Raw genomic sequence first — 21148 nt, 5'->3', positions numbered from 1 at the left:
CTCATACTGTCACTGTATAGACTGTTTTCATCAAGATAAAAATATGGCAACAACAGATGTATTGCAATGTAAAAAGATGTACATTCTCTAGTCTATATGGGCATGGTACGCAGCCACCTGAGTAACCTTGCGGACTCCCATGCTTTCAAAAACCAGCCCTGGAAAAAATTTCATACCAGCCTCACAGCATTATTATACCAGCCCAACAGCATAACGTCATTATTTTCTGGTTCATGAAAGGGAAAAACCATACATATTAAAGCACCTTTGATGAAGAGAGTATTAGATATAGATATGAAATCACATAGGGCTTTATATATATTATATATATATATATATATATATATATATATTCAAATTCCAGTTAATAGTGGTAAGTGATCAATCATCAAGGGGGACCCCAGAAACTCAGAACGTGGGGGGGAACCACCTTCTTCAGAAAGAATACTCTAAGGTAAGGGGGGTGGGTTACTAATATAAGGAGGAAACCCTTTATGTCAGTGCCCCTTACATTATCGTATTCACTCCCCCCTTACATCGGTGACCCCCGACTGGCCTGGCGGTGCTTTCACTGACCTCCTCTCAGGTGCACTGTGCAGGGCTCAGTCAGTCGGCTCCAGCTTGGAGGTTTTATCCTATAGTCTCCTATCCACAGTCCACACAAGTCTGACTTCTCCCATGACCCCCATCACGGCGGTGCTCCCACTTTTGACTACTCTCCAGACTCCCTCAGAGACTTCAGACATGCTACAGGAGATGGACAGAGACTGCAGACTTGATGCAAGAGCTCAATGCAGCCTCACCAGTGCCCATCAAATTCAGCCTCACTGTGCCCACCAATGCAGCCTCACTGTGCCAACCAAATGCAGCCTCACTGTGCCCATCAAATGCAGCCTCACTGTGCCCACCAAATGCAGCCTCACTGTGCCCTTCAAATGCAGCCTCACTGTGCCCTTCAAATGCAGCCTCACTGTGTCCATCAAATTCAGCCTCACTGTGTCCATCAAATGCAGCTTTACTGTGCCGTGAATGCAGTCTCACTGTGCACATCATTGCAGCCCCTCCTGTGCCCCATGTCCCAGTCTGCAGTCCCTGTCTGTGGGAAGGTGTGTTGTTTATGCTCGGTACAGTACCTTGCATGCCAGCAGGATATCCATGACGGCCAGCAGCAGGCAGGGTCTGTTCTCGTTTTGGATGGGGACGGTGCTCCTTCCAGAGGATTTGTCTGCTGTGAGATGGAGTGGTCCCTGGCCACCTGCACCTTCAGCCGTCCTCATTTTCTGGCCCCAGTCAGCCTGCCCTCTGGTCCTGGGGAAGTGGAGAGCACTGAGTGGGAGTTGGAGAGAAGGGGGGGCAAAGAGTACTAGCGGGGTTGGAGAACACATGGGTGGGGGCAAAGAGTGAGGGGGAGTGGAGATCACAGGGGTGGGGAGCGGAGAGCACTTGGGGGGAACTTGAGAGCACTGGGGGGGCCAACAAGAACAGGGGTAGAGAGCACGGTAGGCTGAGAGCACTGGGGGGGCTAAGAGTGTGGGGTGGTGAAGAGCACTGGGGGGGGCACAAAGAGCAGGGGTGAGTGGAGAGCAATGGGGGGGAGCTTGAGAGCACCAGTGGGGGCCAGAAAGAACAGGGGTGGAAAGCACGGGGGACTGGAGAGCACTATGGGGGGTGGAGAGCACATGGGTGGGCGCAAAATGCAGGGGGAGAGGAGAGTACAGGGGTGGGGAGTGGAGGGTGCTAAGGGGGAGCCAAAAAGAACAGGGGTGGAGAGCACGGAGGGTAGAGAGCACTGGGGGGGGGGGGCTGGAGAGCACCAGGGGGGCAGATAGAACAGGGGTGGGTAGTAAGGAGGGCTGGAGAGCACTGGGGTGGGGGCTAGAGAGTGATGGGGAGAGCTGAAGAGCACTGGGGGGGGGGGAAGAACTGGGGGGGAGCATTGGGGGGAGGGGAGAGCACTGAGGGGAGAGCACTGGAGGGGAAAGAACAGGGGGAGAGAGGAGAGCACTGGGGGAGAGCACTGGGGGGAGTGGAGGGCACGGGGGGGGGAGCACTGGGGGGAACAGGGGCGGAGAGCACTGGGGGGGAAAGCACTGGGATGGTGGCTAGAGAAGGATGGGGAGAGCTGGAGAGCAGCAAGAACAGGGGAGGAGAAAACTGGGGGGGGGGGCAGGAGAGTGTGGTGGTGGTGGTGGAGGAGAGCACTGTGGGGGGGGGGGGCAGGAGAGTGTGGTGGTGGAGGAGAGCACTGGAGGGGGTGGCAGGAGAGTGTGGTGGTGATGGAGACCACTGGGGGGGCAGGAGAGTGTGGCGGTGGAGAAAAGCACTGGAGGGGGTGGCAGGAGAGTGTGGTGGTGGAGGAGAGCACTGGAGGGGGTGGCAGGAGAGTGTGGTGGTGGAGGAGAGCACTGGAGGGGGTGGCAGGAGAGTGTGGTGGTAGAGGAGACCACTGGGGGGGGGGGCAGGAGAGTGTGGTGGAGAGCACAGTGGTGGAAGAGAGCATGGGGGGCAGGAGAGTGCGGTGGTGGATGAGAGCATTGGGGGGGCAGGAGAGTGCGGTGGTGGAAGAGAAGAGCACGGGGGGGGGCAGGAGAGTGCGGTGTTGGAGGAGAGCATGGTGTTGGAGGAGAGCATGGGGGGGCAGGAGAGTGCAGTGGTGGAGGAGAGCACTGGGGGGGCAGGAGTGTGCGGTGGTGGAAGAGAAGAGCACTGGGGGGGGGCAGGAGAGTGCGGTGGTGGAGGAGAGCACTGGGGGGGGCAGGAGAGTGTGGTGGTGGAGGAGAGCACTGGGGGGGGCAGGAGAGTGCAGTGGTGGAAGAGAGCACTGGGGGGGGGGCAGGAGAGTGCGGTGGTGGAGGAGAGCACTGGGGGGGGCAGGAGAGTGCAGTGGTGGAAGAGAGCACTGGGGGGGGTCAGGAGAGTGCGGTGGTGGAGGAGAGCACTGGGGGGGGGCAGGAGAGTGCAGTGGTGGAAGAGAGCACTGGGGGGGGCAGGAGAGTGCGGTGGTGGAAGAGAGCACGGGGGGGGGCAGGAGAGTGCGGTGGTGGAGGAGAGCACTGGGGGGGGCAGGAGAGTGCGGTGGTGGAAGAGAGCACGGGGGGGGGCAGGAGAGTGTGGTGGTGGAGGAGAGCACGGGGGGCAGGAGAGTGCGGTGGTGGAGGAGAGCACGGGGGGGCAGGAGAGTGCGGTGGTGGAGGAGAGGAGCACTGGGGGGGGGGGGCAGGAGAGTGCGGTGGTGGAGGAGAGCACTGGGGGGGGGCAGGAGAGTGCGGTGGTGGAGGAGAGCACTGGGGGGGCAGGAGAGTGCGGTGGTGGAGGAGAGCACTGGGGGGGGCAGGAGAGTGCAGTGGTGGAGGAGAGCACTGGGGGGGCAGGAGAGTGCAGTGGTGGAAGAGAGCACTGGGGGGGTCAGGAGAGTGCGGTGGTGGAGGAGAGCACTGGGGGGGGCAGGAGAGTGCAGTGGTGGAAGAGAGCACTGGGGGGGGGGCAGGAGAGTGCGGTGGTGGAAGAGAGCATGGGGGGGCAGGAGAGTGCGGTGGTGGAGGAGAGCACTGGGGGGGCAGGAGAGTGCGGTGCTGGAGGAGAGCACTGGGGGGGGCAGGAGAGTGCGGTGGTGGAGGAGAGCACTGGGGGGGGGGCAGGAGAGTGCAGTGGTGGAAGATAGCACGGGGGGGCAGGAGATTGCGGTGGTGGAAGAGAGCACGGGGGGGCAGGAGAGTGCGGTGGTGGAGGAGAGCACTGGGGGGGGCAGGAGAGTGTGGTGGTGGAGGAGAGCACTGGGGGGGCAGGAGAGCGCAGTGGTGGAAGAGAGCACGGGGGGGGGCAGGAGAGTGCGGTGGTGGAAGAGAGCACGGGGGGGCAGGAGAGTGCGGTGGTGGAGGAGAGCACTGGGGGGGGCAGGAGAGTGCGGTGGTGGAGGAGAGCACTGGGGGGGGGGGGGTCAGGAGAGTGCGGTGGTGGAGGAGAGCACTGGGGGGGGGGTCAGGAGAGTGTGGTGGTGGAGGAGAGCACGGGGGGGGGGTCAGGAGAGTGTGGTGGTGGAGGAGAGCACGGGGGTCAGGAGAGTGCGGTGGTGGAAGAGAAGAGCAGGGGGGGGCAGGAGAGTGCGGTGGTGGAGGAGAGCACTGCAGCACCCCTCCCCCCTCGATCCTCCTATCCAGGCACTGTAGCACGGATCATGGGCATCTACTCCTGTGTATCACAGCGCTGGATGGCTGTGTTCGGCGGCCGCTCTGTAACACAGTCCCGCCCCCCCCAGACCGGCTCATGTGATAGGCGGAGCGTTGATTCTCTCTACTATCACACGAGATGGTCTGGGGGGGCGGGACTGTGTTACAGAGCGGCCGCCGAACACAGCCATCCAGCGCTGTGATACACAGGAGAGAGCGGACTCAGAAAAAAAAATAGTGCAGCATGGCGGCGGCGGCGGCAGTGGCAACACCTTGGGGATTCCAGGGGGGGGCACTTGACCCCCCTTGCCCCCTGCTGCGGATGCCCATGCTCTGGATGGATTGGTGTCTTTATTCAATTTTACTAACTATGTAACTATGTAACCCTGAATTAATCATTCAGTAGGCAGCATTATAGGGGCAAAAGGACCTCATTCTTTAGCCATTCTCCTCCTGCACCACCACTGCTATCTACAAATTGTTTATGTTTACATCTCTCCTTGAATGGGTCATTTACTAGGCAGCAGTGGTGGCACTGGCATTTTCATAGAATGACTTTACCCCTCTATCATTCTCCTTCTGAGTCATTCACTAGGCAGCATAGTAGGGGCAGAAGGACCTTATCCTTCAGCCGTTCTCCTCCTGAACTACCTACACATTGTTTATGTTTACATCTCTCCCTGTATGAGTCATTCACGTGGCAGTGGCACAGGAGCAGAATAATCTCAGCCCTGTGCCTTTGCTATCACCGACGGATTTGGTTGTCGGAATGTCCGACTGTGTGTACAAGGGCTTAGAGGTGATGGCTGCATTTGTTTTCCTTTTTTAGGCTTTCTTCCTTCTATTTTCATCTGGTGATCCTGCTAGCACATATGTTGTTTTAAAAAGCACAAGCTCTCAAGCAGAATGTATCAGTTTACAGGAATGAGACAAACCACTTACAACTGACAGAGGTTATTAAAATGATCAGCTTTTATTTATTTATGCAAAACCTTTATCCCTAATATATATATATATATATATATATATATATATATATATATATATATATATATATATATAATTGGTAAGCTTCAATGTATTACATTTTTAATACCGCTTTAAAATTCACCATTTCTGAGATAAATGCCTACAAAGCTCTTACATTTATGGTTAGACATGTCTGCTTATTAATAATCACACATTGACTCTCCACTGTGAGCGTTCACGGATTTCCCCCCACAATTCAGAGACAATCGCTGTTACGATGATACTTTCTGTAGGTGGCGGAGAACAGATAATATTATGCCGTTCTTAGAATTATATTCCGGGATGCGGAGGACTCTGACAGGGTATTCCAGGCTCACACAATCTGTTTTGCTTTAGAAATATATCAGATTTCCTGGGAAATAAACATCTTTTTTATTTTCCCTTTGTGTCATCCATAAGAAGGACCAGCATCTGGTCTCCACCTGGCAAATCGCATTGCTGGAACAGCTGAGGTGAGTAAAATTTTGGTTTGGCTTACCTATGTAAAGTGCACCTGTATTGCTGCGATAAACATAATGCTGGGAAATGGCAGAGGTTAGGGAAAGAGGACACTGGAAATGGTTGTCACTAATCAAAAAAAGGTGGAGGTGTGTATTTGAAGTTTAACACTTAACCCCTTTACGCGATATTACCAAAAGTATTGGGACACCTGCCTTTACATGCACATCAACTTTAATGGCATACCAGTCTTAGCCCTTGTACACACGGTCGGAGAATCTGTCGGAATGAGTCTTATCGGACCGTGTCGTCAGATAATCCGACTGTGTGTGGTATGCATTGGACTGATTCCATCCGAATCTCCGTCCGACCCAATTTTCCAACATGTTGGAAATATTTCCCGACCAACTGGGCCGGACGGACCTACTCCGATCATGTGTAGAGCATTTTGATCGGACCAAGTGCCACACATGCTCAGATCAAATTCCTACATCAAAGCTATTGGCTACTAGCCTGAACGTAGTCCCATCGTAACGAAATTACGTCATCACGTTCTGAAAGATTGGATTTTTCGCCAACTTGGCCCGACCGTGTGTATGCAACAGTTTCGGATACAATCCGTCGGACTAAATCCGACGGGCAAAATCCGACGGATTTGGTTGGCAAAATCTCCGACCGTGTGTACAAGGGCTTAGTCCGTAGGGTTCATTATTGAGTTGGCCCACCCTTTGCGGCTATAACAGCTTCAACTCTTCTGGGGAGGCTGTCCACAAGGTTTAGGAGTGTGTCTATGGGAATGTTTGACCATTTTTCCACAAACACATTTGTGAAGTCAGGCGGCCTGGCTCGCAGTCCCCACTCTAATTCATCCCAAAGGTGTTCTATCGGGTTGAGGTCAGGAGTTTGTGCAGGCCAGTCAAGTTCCTCCACCCCAAATTCGCTCATCCATGTCTGTATGGACCTTGCTTAGTTTGTGTACTGGTACAAATCATTTGGTGGAGGGGGGATTATGGTGTGGGGATGTTTTTCACGGGTTGGACTTGGCTCGTTCTAGTTAAGGGAACTCTTGAGGTGTCAGGGTACCAAGACATTTTGGACAATTTCATGCTCCCAACTTTGTGGGAACAGTTTGGGGATGGCCCCTTCCTGTTCCAACATAACTGCGCACCGGTGCACAAAGCAAGGTCCATAAAGACATGGATGAGCGAGTTTGGGGTGGAGGAACTTGACTGGCCTGCACAGAGTCCAACATCAGTGCCTGACCTCACAAATGCGCTTCTGGAAGAATGGTCAAAGATTCCCATAGACACACTCCTAAACCTTGTGGACAGCCTTCCCACAAGAGTTGAAGCTGTTATAGCTGCAAAGGGTGGGCCAACTCAGACCCCATTCACACCTGAGCGTTTTGTAGCTTGACGCCTGAAGCTACAAAACGCTGGAGGGGAAAAAATCCATTACTCTCAATGGAGATGGTTCACATCTCCACTCCAAGTCGCCTGAAGCCCTACGCCTGAAGCTCAAACAAGTTCCGGACCCTTTTTTGTCGCGTGAAGCGGGCTGATTTGGGCGTTTTTCTTCTTTTAACATTGGTGACCTTTTGCCCTGCACAAATTTGCGGCAAAACGCGGTAAAAAACGCAGCGAATCGCGGTAAAAAAACGCCACAAATCCCGGTAAAAAACGCCGCAAATCGCGGTAAAAACCGCCGCAAAAAACGCTTGAAAACGCTACGCTCAGGTGTGAATGCAGCCTCAATATTGAAAACATCCACACTAAGCATGGGATGCCATCAAAGTTCATGTGTGCATAAAGACAGGTGTCCCAATACTATAATGTCACAAAAGTGACCCCTTCGCCCTTCACATTTTTGTAAATATTTTCTTATACTGTATCTTTTCATGTGACAACACTGAAGAAATGACACTTGTCTACAATGTAAAGTAGTGAGTGTACAGCTTGTATAACAGTGTAAATTTGATCGGACCCTTACTACGAACTGTGATCAGCCGAGTCTCATTGACTCACTGATCACAGAGTGTGAAAATCGCGCTCCGTGCAGGACGAACATGGTCACCCTACCGGCAATTAAGGGCCGCACCGTAGCCATCTTTCGGCTATAGCATGGGCGGGAGGTGGTTAAATTGTAATGCATTATTTAAGCATTTCTCTAGATTTGCCAAACTCACTATATACTCCTGGAGTAAAAAAAAAAAAATAGAATAACGTTATTATTTATGGTATTATCTTATATATCACAATGGCTAAATCTGTGTCTGTAGTGCATGTTTAAACCTTAGTACCATAAAAATAACAAATTGTATACATTTTTTACTCCAGGAGTAAATAACAATTTTGGAAATTCTAGAGAAATGCTAAAATAATGCATTACTATTTAACTAAACTAATTAGATTTTGGTCGACTAAAATGTACTGGAGATTTTAGTCTACTAAAATATAGGAGATTTTAGTCAACTGAAATGCGATTAAAACTAGAACTATTCAGATGATTAAAATACGACTAAAATTAAAATTGCATTTTAGTGAAAAGACTTTGACTAAAACGACATCGAAATTTGAAGTCAAAATTAACACTGGTGTCAGGGTCGGAGTTATGCCATGTAAACACGGTCATAAATGTTGGATGTGAGTCTGTTGGCTGAAAGTCCGACCATGTATAAGCTCCATCAAACATTTGCTATCAGACTTTCCGCCAAAAAATGTTGGCTAGCAGGTTCTCAAATTTTCCGCCAACAAAACTGTTGTGGGAAAGTCCAATCGTGTGTACACAAGTCTGTTCAAGCATGTTCGGAATCAAGCAGAAGGAGCCTCACTGGCTATTGAACTTCTTTTCTGGCTCGTCGTGCGTCTTGTACGTCACCACGTTCCCATGTTCGTAATTGTTGGCCAACATTTGTGTGACCGTGTGTATGCAAGACAAGTTGGAGCCAACAACCTTCGAACAAAAATCGACAGTTTTTAAGGGTTCATGTCATGGTCAGGGTCAGGTAGTACTAAAACATTATTTATTTTTCCATATCTGTTATAGAAAGAATTTCTGCCTGTGTCCCAATGGGGGACTTACTTTCACTTCCTGTGATCATGTATTTCCATCTCGTCATCAGAGTCGTCATCAGAATGTGTCTGAATTGGAGGATATTCCGCATATATCTTAGTCTTGCTTATCTCTCATCACTTTTTATCTCAGTGACAATGGTCACCAGGACAAATAGATAGGGTGAATTTACCCAGTGGTGACACAAACAACAACAAAAAAAATCTGCACAGGGGTTTTAACCCTTTCTTTCTCTAATGAAAACAAAAAAAAAAGCCTTTTACATTTCCTTCTACCGGTATGTCCAAAGCAAAAGCAGTAGGGAATTAGGCCTCCTTGGGTATGTGGTTCACAAGTAATCAAAATCAAACAACTCTTAATAAAATTACTTCTTTGATGGATAACCATGCAAAGGTAACATGGAATGATAAATATGGATTCAGCTTTGCTAGAATAAAGGGTAAAATAAATACTTTTTTTGGAGGCGTGGGGCGGAGGGAGGTTATCCGTTCCTGGCCAAAAAAATCCCCACATATAGACCTCTGCAGACACTCCAAAAGGTGTTCGATTTTCTGATGTTATCGCAGGTGACAAGAACACATTCTATGCATGTTGTGTGATAATACAATGAGGAGTGCATTACCTGCTGTTATGGACGCCAGCCTGACGTAGTCAAACCCCCTCACAAATGACTCATAAGGCGAGCTCTCTAAGACACTGACACCTAAAAAACAACAGGAACACAATTAGTGGAATTAGACATTGTCCTGTGCTATTGTGTTTATTTCTGCTTTGCATTCTAGAGTTGCTGGTTCTATGTGAAGCCGGCTCACACTGTGCAATATACATCAATGTACATCAGTGTAGACATCACTTATGAGACAATACAATTGATGTTTTCTGATGATTGCATTCATTTACAGAAATAACCTTAGAATGAGTTGAGTAGTTAGGCACATTCAACTGGACTTGTTCTGTAATACTGAAGGCATTTCATAGCTTTTCAAGGCAGAAGAGGGGGCAGAAGGGGCATGTACCCCAGGTGCAGTATTGCTATGTGTAGAGGAGGGGCATACTGGGAGCTCCTGCCACAAACACATTCTTTACTGTTAAACCCCTTAGTTGTGCACCAATTTTAAACTCTTAGTTTGCTCTAGTGGACCACAAACATTGGTACTATTTCATCACACACCACAAACAAAACGACATTTTGATATTCACTGTTATTGGCATTGCCCCCTTCTTCTCCACTTGGGGTGGGGACACAGTGTCCTTTAAGCCTGGTACACAAGGCCCAAATGTCAAGCGGCATTGGCTGGTTCAACAGAAGGTGGCCGACATCTGGCCTGTGTGTACAGCAGCTGGTCCGACAGAAGGCGGCCATTAATCAGGCTTCTGTCGAACGGGCATGACCAAAAATGGTCTGCTGATCGACATTCAATCAGAAATCTCAGCCAATGGCTGAGAGCACTGACTGGTGTGTTCCGGTTGGGGGGGGGGGGGGGGGGCGGTGGTGGAGGGGGCGTCCTCCCCTGAGAACACTATAGCTTAGCGGAGGAGATCACTGTACTAACATTGCATAATTAGTACAGAAGCTCCTCCTGATCCGTTTTTTTTTGTTCATCCCACTGGGTTGAACGAAAAAATAAATAAATAATAGTTCCGTATCACAATGCATTCCCTTGTCTAACACAATGTGTCACTCCATGAACTTGATCTCATGACCTAATGTTTGCATATCTGTTTCTTTAATGACTGCACCACCTCCAGAAGGGTTTGCAAGCATTAGGTCATGAGATCAAGTCCAGGGTGCAGCACACTAAATTAGACAAGGGAATGAATTGTGGTACCGAGCAGTTTCCCATCTTCGACCTGAGTACTGGATGACCTTGTCTCCAAGTTACTTCAGTTTCAATGAGTGTCAGGAAGATACCACAACCTTTGTATTTACACATGGACACCTTAATCCAATCACCATGGATAGTGTAGATGTCACTTGTCAAAGAATAGGATAGAAAGACTGAAAGGTGTGGAGATAACCGAGATAACCGATTCTAATTACATAATCCCATCCTCTGTGTCCGGGAGTCTGCATAGGTGTTAATTCCTCAATTTAAATGGGTAAAGGTGTGAATTGTTGTCAAATCTTGGTCCAAGCAAACTATTTAAAGTGGTAACAAACCTGGAGTAAGGCTTTAAGGTGTACGAAGGTCTATAAGACCTATAGAATTTGCCCTCCTATGCTGTGATATTCGTTCCCTCAGAGGATGTTTGGTTGTCCACTATTATGCCGTGTACACACGACCGGACTTTCCAGCAGAAAAGGTCCGACTGAATCATTTCTTCGGCTATTCCAATCGTGTGTGGGCTTCATTGGACTTTTTTTTTTCAAAAATTCTGAGGAACCTAGAAATAGAACATGTTTTAAATCTTTCCGACTGAATCAATTCCTATCGGGAAAACCATTAGTCTGTATACTATTACGAAATCCCAAAAATGACGCAATGGCAGCTATTGGCTACTGGCTATTGAACTTCCGTTTCTAGTCCTATTGTAAGTCATCGCGTTCGAAACAAAGGGACTTTGGTGTGATTGTGTGTAGGCAAGTCCATTTCAGCAGAACTCCGTTGGAACTCCGTCGGAAAAAGACCGTCAGAGTTTATTCTTACGGAAAGTCCGGTCGTGTGCGCGCCATCACGGTCCTTGCATTCCAAACTACACTGCATACTCACTTCTGTTGGAGTGTTGGGTCTTTTCTATGAACAAGCTTCTGTCTCAGTGTATTGCTAGGCTTGAAGGACACGGGGATGTGATGTCTGTTAAAGATCCTTCTAATGCCATGTACACACGACTGGACTTTTTGACAGCAAAGGTCAGACGGAACAAGTCCGTCGGACAATTCGATCGTGTGTGGGCTCCATTGGACCTTTGCTTGCCAAAAATCCGGCGGACTTTAGAAATAGAACATGTTTTACATTTTCCCACCGGAACTCCGCCGGACCGAGAAATCCGCTCGTGTGTATGCTAGTCCGACGAACAAAAAATGATGCTAGGGCAGCTATTGGCTACTGGCTATGAACTTCCTTATTCTAGTCCAGTCATACGTCATCACATTAGAATCCGTCAGACTTTGGTGTGATTGTGTGTGGCCAAGTCCGTTCATTCGGAAAGTCCGTCGGAACTCCGCCGAAAGTCCGTCGGAAAGACCGTCGGACCTAGTCCCTCGAAAAGTCCAGTCGTGTGTACGCGGCATAAGTTTTTCCGACACTCTAGATGGTTCAACCTTTTCAACACATAGGAACCCTTGAAATAGCTTTCCAGTTTCAGGAAACCCCTGCTAAAAATTACAATAGCTACAACTCATAATACATTAGTGTCATGTCAGTGGGAAGAATGTTTCTTACACTTCTGGTCATTAGGAAAAATTACTCCCTTACAGATAGCTAAAAAAATCAATGATGTCAGTGGGATTTTATCTCAGAGGCAGAAATTGCTCATTGCTCAAGGAACCCCCAGCAACCCCTGGGGGAACCTACGGGTTCCATGGGTTCCTGGAGAAACCTTGCTCTAGATACATTATATGGAATGACTATATTGCTCTGTGTGTTCAGCTTCTCGCCCCTGTTTGATGGTCCTATGTTTTTGCTTGAACTTTTGGATGTTTTAACAAAAGCTTTGTCTGAATGGGAATAGGTGGTCATGTTTTTGTGAGACCATATGAAAGTTTTAACCAAAGCTCAGTCTGAATGTGAATAGAAGGATTAACATGCATGCAGACTTCCAGACACCAAGGATGAGATTGTAACTAGAACAGGAAGTTCCACAATTTTCACACCTCCCATCCTGTTATTGGTAATCAACATCTACACATCCCATGGCGATTGGATTATGGTGTCTGTGCTACTCGTGTTGATAAAAATGCTGAAGCATCTTCTTATTATTCATTGGAACTGAGAAGTGGCTTGTAGAATCTACAAAACGTTACAGAACAAGTACGCTTAAATATGACTATATAACTATATATATATATATATATATATATATATATATATATATATATATATATATATATATATATATAACTACTACTAGGTATACCATGACTAGAGTTTTGAGGCTTAGCAGGGACTTTTTTTTCAACAAAGAAGCTAAGGAGGTACAGGAAAACTCATAAAAAGCGTTCCATCCAGAGCCTGGATATTAGAGTCCATAAAGATCGTATGTATCAGTTTGGAGGAAAGAAATAAAAGGTGAGACATGACTGAAACCTTTAAATAGATAAAGGGTGAATGAGGTTCAGGAGAGCAGTATTTGCAATATGAAGCTAAGAACGAGAACACAGGGACTTGACCTCAAGCTAGCAGAAGGAAAGTTAAAAAATAATCTTAGAAAGTATTATTGTACAGAAAGATGTTTGGTCCTGGCCATTTCTAAATAAATAGAAAACCAAACCATATTCACTTTAACTGAACCAAAATTGCAAAAATGTTCACAGAGTCTTTGGACCCATCATGCTAGCTGACCCATGGTTTTCAATGCATTGAGAACGGCTCCCTGAAATTCCATGGTTTTTCAATGCATTGAGAACGGCTCCCTGAAATTCCATGGTTTTTCAATGCATTGAGAACCGCTCCCTGAAATTCCATGGCTGGCTTTACAAGGGAGAAGAACTTCAAAACAATGACATGAATGATACCCCACCTTCCATCAGCGTGTGGTGGATGCTCCAGTAAATGTTCAGGCAGTTCTTCTCCTTTTTCATCCCTCGTTTGCACTTGCAGCCATGCAGCTGGCTGGAGTGGAGAGCGTCCACGGTGCGCTTGCACTGACTCTTGGCGTTGGGTGCCAGTTTGTTGGCTCCGTTCCCTGCTATGCACTGACGCAGTGTCCGTAAATTAAAGCTGCAGCCTGGGTTATTCTTGCAGGCCTCGCCAGCCTGGAGGCAGTCTCTGCTTGTAGATGGCACTCCTGCTGTCCTTTCTGAAAATCATGAGAAAAATTAGAAATTAGGTTAGCAAGCCCAACTTGGCCAAATTCTTTGTGTCATTAGTTTAAAGCTAAACTCTAGGATAAGTAAATATTGTCTAAGTATATTCATCAAGTGTATTCTACCTTGAATCTTGGTGCGCTTTGGGTATTTCTTCCAGATCTGCGCAGTAATACAGAGTGAAACTTTGCCAATGGTAATAAAGACCGGTCACTGCTGTTCTCTCCCCTTGTGCAAGGTGACTGGTCTGGTCTACGCCCCCTCCTGTAGTTTTCTGCAGGCAGCCTGCAGTGGGTGGTGCCTGCTGGGCCCCTCCCACAGTTCTGCTATATGCACAGGCAATGTACAGCACAGTGATGTGGTCACTGCTACTTATACAAGGTTATAATTGGGTTTGCAAAGGCATTTGCTTTACAAAAAGTGGAATTTCATCCTCTGCGGCTTCATCCATGGCGCCGGCCGCACGCAAATATGCGGCTTCTCGGCAGGAGAGTCTCGTGCTGAGCGGCCACATATTTGCATGCATTAGTGTAAATATTATTATTATTATACAGGATTTATATAGCGCCAACAGTTTATGCAGCGCTTTACAACATTGGGGTAGATATTGCAATACAATACAATTCAAGACAAGGGGAATCAGAGGGCCCTGCTCGTTATAGCTTACAATCTAGGAATACAGCTGTGGCGAGAGCGCGTGCCCTGTGCACTCCCACCGGAGGCAAACGAAAAGCTTTCCGATCATGTGGCTGCCGTGACAGCCATTTACGGCGGTCACATGATCATAAAGCCCACCCTACCTCCCGCAAGCCTAAACCCCTTAAAGGGCCAGGAGGTGCTGGTTCAAAGAGGTTAAGCAGTATATTTAATTACATTTATGTGTCCCGAGTTCAGCTTTAAATCCTCAAGACAGCTGACATTTTAGTTTTGAGTAGGGTAGAAAATTCTTAAACGCTCTTGGGCTCATACTAATGATCAGGAACCGGGACTCCTGATCGCCTAATTGCTCTGATTGCCTCTGATTGGCTATCACAGTGATCAGTCTCCTCTGAATGGAGAGAACAGTACACTGATTCTTTCTCTTCTTGCCAGGGGAGAAAAAATGTCAAAAAACAAAAGTGTGTAAAAAATAAAAATAAAATAACTAGGTTTGATCTAGGTCAGTTTCAGGGTTAGGGTTAAGGTAAGGATCAAAAGTCAGGTTCAAAGGTTAGGGTCAAAGATCAAGGTCAGTATATTTTGGGTCGGATTTTTTTAAATTAGTATCAGTGTCAGTGTGTTTTAGCTGGCATAAAAAAAAGCAAAATGTCCACAGTTATTTCTGGACCCTACTATAGTACAAACAACAAATAACGTACATATATGTGATATCTGCAATCATCAGAAGCAGGAGAATTTATTTTGGGTCGTCTTTCGGTGGTAAGTTATGGTAATAGCAAGAATTATACAGCTAAATTGAATAAAAAAAATATATTTTTTTACTATTTTGGGCCAGTTTTCCTTTATAATAGAAAAAATCGGTTACTATTTACCACCAAAAGAAAGCCCAAATTTTTCTTAAAAAACAAACAAAAAAAAATGGTATAATGCAGCTGGATACACTAAGTAGCTCATAGCATAGCATGATATGCATAGTTTTACTTACACATGTCAAAGGTGAAAAATTGTGTACAGGCGTTAGAATTTGTTTTACCCTTCTTCATGATGGGATTAAATAGGATTTATATCCTACCCATAGGTTGTGTAGCACTTTAAAAAATAAAGGGTGACAATACACTCACAATGGAATTCAAGAGAGTAAAGTAGAGCCCTGCCCCTGGGAGCTTAACCACTTCAGCCCCAGAAGATATTACCCCCCTTCCTGACCAAGCACTTTCTACAATTTGGCACTGTGTCGCTTTAACTGACAATTGAGCGGTCGTGTGACATTGTACCCAAACAAAATTTGTGTCCTTTTTTTCCCACAAATTGAGCGTTCTTTTGGTGGTATTTGATGACCTCTGCGTTTTTTTTTTTTGTGATATAAACAAAAAAAGAGCGTAAAAAACAATATTTTTTACTTTTCACTATAATAAATATCCCCCAAATTAAAAAAAAAAAATTCTTCGTCAGTTTAGGCCAATATATATTCTTCTACATATTTTTGGTAAAAAAAATCACAATAAGCGTATATTGATTGGTTTGTTATAGTTATATTTGTTATATTGATTGATTGTTAAGTTCTAGCGTCTGCAAACTATGGGAAGGATTTATGGCATTTTTATTTTTATTATTATTATTTTTTTTTTACTAGTAATGGTCTGTGATTTTGAGCGGTATTGCGATGGACAGATTGGAGACTTTTGACACTTTTTTGGGACCATTGGCATTTATACAGCGATCAGTGCTATAAAAATACACTGATTACTGTGTAAATGTCACTGACAGGGAAGGGGTTAACACTAGGGCCCGATCAAGGGGTCTATTGTGTGTTCCCTCAGTGCGTTCTAACTGTATGGGGATGAGAGTAACCAGAAAAGGAGACATATCGTTTTTCCTACTTAGTAGGAACAAAATGATATGGCTCCTCTCCTCTGACAGCACAGGGATTTGTGTGAAAAATCCCCGTGCTGGCGCTTGTTTACCTCAATCGCATGTGGCCGGCAGCAATCATGTCCGCTGGCCATGGACATCAGGTCTCCCGCCGTGCGGCAGTGCGTGCCCTCTGGTGGTTGAAAAAGGGTAGAACGTACCTGTACAGGATTTTGCCCAGGGGAGCCATTTTGCCTCAGTATTTCTGTGTAACATGGTCGATAAGCGGTTAAAGCGCAACTACGCAGCATCTGAGTACCACAGACCAAATTTTTTTTAATATTCAAAGCACACTCCCCCATCCATCCATATCTCCATGCTTTATTTTCCTGAGAAATCGCTTTGAAAAACAACCCCCTAGTATTTCTAACCATGGCCATCTTGAATAAGGGTAGAGAAATCATGTAGTCTTTACTTCCTGGAATCCATCTGCCCTTAGCTCAGGCATGAATACAGGAGGGTTTGCTTGGCTGAGAAAACCCCTCTTCCCCTCCTGAAGACTCCTGGGATGTATGACATGACACAAGTGACTCAAAATGGGGTAAGTGTGTGGGGAGGAGTTAATGGAGAAAGTAAAAGTGCAGTTGTTAGAAGGAGGGGGGATAGGCTTCTCTAAGGAGATTTTTTTTAGGGTTCGCCCAAAGATGGAAAGAGTAGGAGATAGTCAGACAGATTAAGGACCAGGCCTATTTTTGAAACCTGTTGTTTACAAGTTGATATATATATATATATATATATATATATATATATATATATATATAATATATATTTATATATAATTTTTTTTCCAAACACCCTACAGAATAAAATGGCAGTTGTTGCACTACTTTGTCACACCGTATTTGCACGGTCTTACAAACAATTTTTTTGAATTAAAAAATAGGAAAACAGTAAAGTTAGCCCATTTTTTGTTCTATTTTGTAAAAGATAATGTTACACCAAGTAAATTGATACCCAACACGTCATGCTTCAAAATTGTGCCCACATATGTGTGGTTTGAACACCGTTTACATATGTGGGCGTGACTTGCATATGTGTTCGATCTCCATGTGAGCATGGAGCATTTTATTTTTTATTTTACTTTTTATTTTTTATTTTTTACACTGTCCTTTTAAAACATCCCTTGTAATAGAAATAAGCATGACAGGACCTCTTTATGGTGAGATCTGGGGGTCAAAAAGACCTCAGATCTAACATTTACACTTAAAAGCAATTAATAAAATGCAAAACAATTGTCCCTTTAAGGCCGTTGGGCGGATGTGATGTTTGACATCGCTCCGATCCTCCAAGGGCATAGAGTCGAGCGGGGCCCATCATGCCCTCACTCGACTTCCTGCCCAGCAGGCCACAGGACCCAATCGTCCCCACCTTTCCGGCCACCCATAAAAGTGATCTTGTGGCGAATCCGCCATGGAGACCACTTTTATGTCAAAGTGTACCACCTACCTGTTTACGAAAATATCAGGGTTATGGCATGTGACAGACGTGAAAGGGTTTAGGAAAGCTGTGGAGAACTTTATGCTGCCTGTAACATCAGTCAGCATGACTGGTTTGGTGGTGGGTCAGTGATGGTCTGGGGAGGCATATCTATGGAGGGATGACCAGACCTCTACAGGCTAGATAATGGCACCCTGACTGCCATTAGGTATCAGGATGAAATCCTTGGACCCATTGCTAGACCCTACACTGGTGCAGTGGCTCCTGGGTTCCTCCTGGTGCATGACAATGCCCAGCCTCATGTGGTCGAGAGTATGTAGCCATTTCCTGGAGGATGAAGGAATTGATACCATTGAATGGCCCCCACACTCTCCTGACCTAAATCCAATAGAACATCTCTGGGACATTATGTGTCGGTCCATCCGATTCTGTCAGGTTGCACCTCAGTCTGTTCAGGAACTCAGTGATGCCCTGATCCCTGACGCCATCCGCCATCTCATTAGGAACATGCCCCGGCGTTGACAGGCATGCAGACAAGCAAGCGGGGACCATACAAACTACTGAGAACAGGGCCGTCTTTAAGGCAGGGCAAAAGGGGCAAAAGGGACAGTTGCCCTGGGCCCAGTCATTGTGAGGCCAAAAGCAGCTGTCTCATACTTGCCATCCATCCCAGTTTATATTCCGTTGCCCCTTGAAGATTTAGTCCTGTGCTGTTTCCCAATATTTCAGTGTGAAGTGCTGTAACCAATGCGGCCCAGCTCTGCCCTATTGCCTCCCACTACATACTTGCCAAAGATTTCCAACTTTGCTCTGCATGATTCAGAATTTGCCACAGTGTACTGCCTCCTAACTAATTCCCTCCTCCCACAACTGCCACTGATCCCATCAACCCCCTCCCCCAGCAATGTCACTGATCCCAGGAGTCCTAGGATCCCTAGGTGTTTTCTGTCTATTAAAGGGGTCCCCTCACCTCCCCAGTCCATGTTGTGCCGGCAGTGAGGAGATGATGTGCTGTAACCAATCGGTAAGAAGTAATGATGTGCACTAACCACTAGCAACCAATCAGTGAGCATTAATAATGTGCAGTAGCCTCTAGCAACCAATTAGTGAGTGATAAGGATGTCCTGTAACCTCTAGCAACCAATCAGTGAGCAGTATTGATGTACAGTAATCTCTAGCAACCAATCAACAAGCAGAGGCCATGTGCTGTAACCTCTAGTAAGGATGAGCTCCGGTGTGTTCGTATACTCCACGTGCAGAGCCCGCCAGGAAGTCAGCGCAGCGCTGCGCTAATCACAGGCAATGAGACATTCCCCCGATGCACGGCTGAAGAGATCGGGCAATGTCACACTGCCTGTGATTAGCGCAGTGCAGACTTCCTGGCGGGCTCTGCACGTGGAGTATGCGAATACGCCGGAGCTCATCTCTAACCTCTAGCAACTAATCAGTGAGCCATAATGTGTGCTGTAACCTCTAGCAGCCAGTCAGTGAGCAGTAATGATACGTTGTAACCTCTGCCTACTAATCGGGGCCCAAAAAAATGTTTGCCCAGGGTCCTATTAATATTAAAGATGGCCCTGACCGAGGACCATTTTGAGTTTCTGCAGTGAAATGTCAGCAAAATGGACCAGCCTGCTGCATCATTTTTTTACTTTGATTTTCACGGCGTCTTTGAATTCAGCCCTCCGTAAGTTAATAATTTTAATTTCCATCAAACAATGTGGCATCCTTTCATTCCTAACACATTGCCCAGTCCATATCAGTATAGATATCCAGCATCTTACATTTCCCTATTGAGATCTGATGTGTGTTCCTCTAATTTTTTTGAGCAGTATATATATATATATATATATATATATATATATATATGCAACAGCACTCCAATTATGTTATGTTTTATGGGAGAGACATTACCGTTCTCCAGATATATGTACCATTTTACAAGTGGAGTGGAATTACTGGTCTCTAAATATGTTCCATTTTACAGTAGAGAGAGCTCACTGCTGCCCAAATTTTTTACAGGAGCGACCTCGCAGCTCTACCGATGCAAGTTATTATTTATAAGGAAAAACATCACCATTTTCCAAATCTATTTTCTCGGGAGCGGCCCCGTGACTTTGATACCATTACACAAACACACACATTACAAATGCAACACGGGAAGCATATTTTGTGCTGATGGCCACATACGGGGCAGGCAAAGCGCCATACTATTCAGCATAGAGACAATTGGCAATATGAGATGTGCAGCTAATCTCCGGTGAATTGACAGCAATGAATTTAAATGCCTGGCTGAATTATGCACGGTGTTGATATGGACGCCGGCAGTAAGAAGGTGGTGGAGGCAGATCCTAATTCTTGGAAGCGGAATCCGGGTTTTGGCATGTCAGGCTCATCACGCCGAGCGCCATCCCGAGAACAACCACAGATTACTAATGCCTAAGCAGTTGTGTCTGCAAAGCATGAAAAATGCATTTGCTCGAATTAAAAATGTAGTGTTTCTTACACACTGGCTCTGCTTCAATTATAAATCTCTGTTATTACACTTTATAAAGGGAGGTCTATATGACCCCAATGGGACGGTTTATACAAATATTGGGGAAGGGCGCAGAGAAACAGGATTGTTTACTGATCCAGGGGATGGAGCCAAGTATAGGATTCTGGCAGAGGAAAGCCTCATATACAAATTAAAATCCATTTAATGAAGCATAAGTCATATCAATTGTTATATATTATGTATAAGCCACTGAGCTTCATTACTTGGCCACAGAAACTGCCTGTGTTGTCTTGCTTTGTGCACTGGTGTGCAGTCATGTTGGATCAGAAAGAGGCAATCTCCAACGTTCTCACAAAGTTGGGAGCATGAAATTGTCTAAAATGTCTTGGTATGCTGACGCCTTAAGAGTTCCCTTCACTGGAAATAAGGGGCCAAGCCCAACCCCTGAAAAACAACCCCACACCATAATCCCCCCTCCACCAAATGATTTGGACCAGTGCACAAAGCAAGATCCATAAAGACATGGATGATCGAGTTTGGGGTGGAGGAATTTCACTGTTCTGACCTCAACCCGATAGAACACCTTTGGGATGAATTCGAGTGCAGCCTGCCAGGCCTTCTCATCCGCATCAGTGCCTGACCTCTCAAATGTGCTTCTGGAAGAATGGTCAAACATTCCAAAAGACACTCCTAAACCTTGTGGACAGCCTTCCCAGAAGAGTTGAAGCTGTTATAGCCGCAAAGGGTGGGCCAACTCAATATTAAACCCTACAGACTAAGACTGGTCTGCCATTATAGTTCATGTGTGTGTAAAGGCAAGTGTCTTAATACTTTTGGCTGTATAGCATATATACAGTATCTCACAAAAGTGAGTACACCCCTCACATATTTATACATATTTTATTATACCTTTTCATGTGAGAACACTGAAGAAATGACACTTTGCTACAATGTAAAGTAGTGAGTGTACAG

At 46.3% G+C, this 21148-nt stretch overlaps 1 protein-coding gene across 1 annotated transcript in view; it reads right to left on the bottom strand.

The window, feature by feature from the left end:
- Window positions 1–21148, bottom strand: part of GFRA4 (GDNF family receptor alpha 4) — a 667916-nt gene that overhangs the window by 61233 nt on the left and 585535 nt on the right. The window contains exons 3-4 of the mRNA XM_077478032.1: window positions 13386–13664; window positions 9328–9408 (exon numbers count right to left, since the gene is read on the bottom strand). Coding sequence (XP_077334158.1) covers window positions 9328–9408; window positions 13386–13664 — 360 coding nt within the window. The remainder of the gene's footprint in view (window positions 1–9327; window positions 9409–13385; window positions 13665–21148) is intronic.

The sequence above is a fragment of the Lithobates pipiens genome, unplaced genomic scaffold (assembly GCF_037356315.1).
Source record: "Lithobates pipiens isolate NorthernLeopardFrog02 unplaced genomic scaffold, aLitPip1_a1.2 Scaffold_13, whole genome shotgun sequence".
Classification (NCBI taxonomy): Eukaryota; Metazoa; Chordata; class Amphibia; order Anura; family Ranidae; genus Lithobates; species Lithobates pipiens.
The sequence above is the reverse complement of the archived record's forward strand: the minus strand, read 5'-3'. Positions and strand labels throughout refer to the sequence as shown.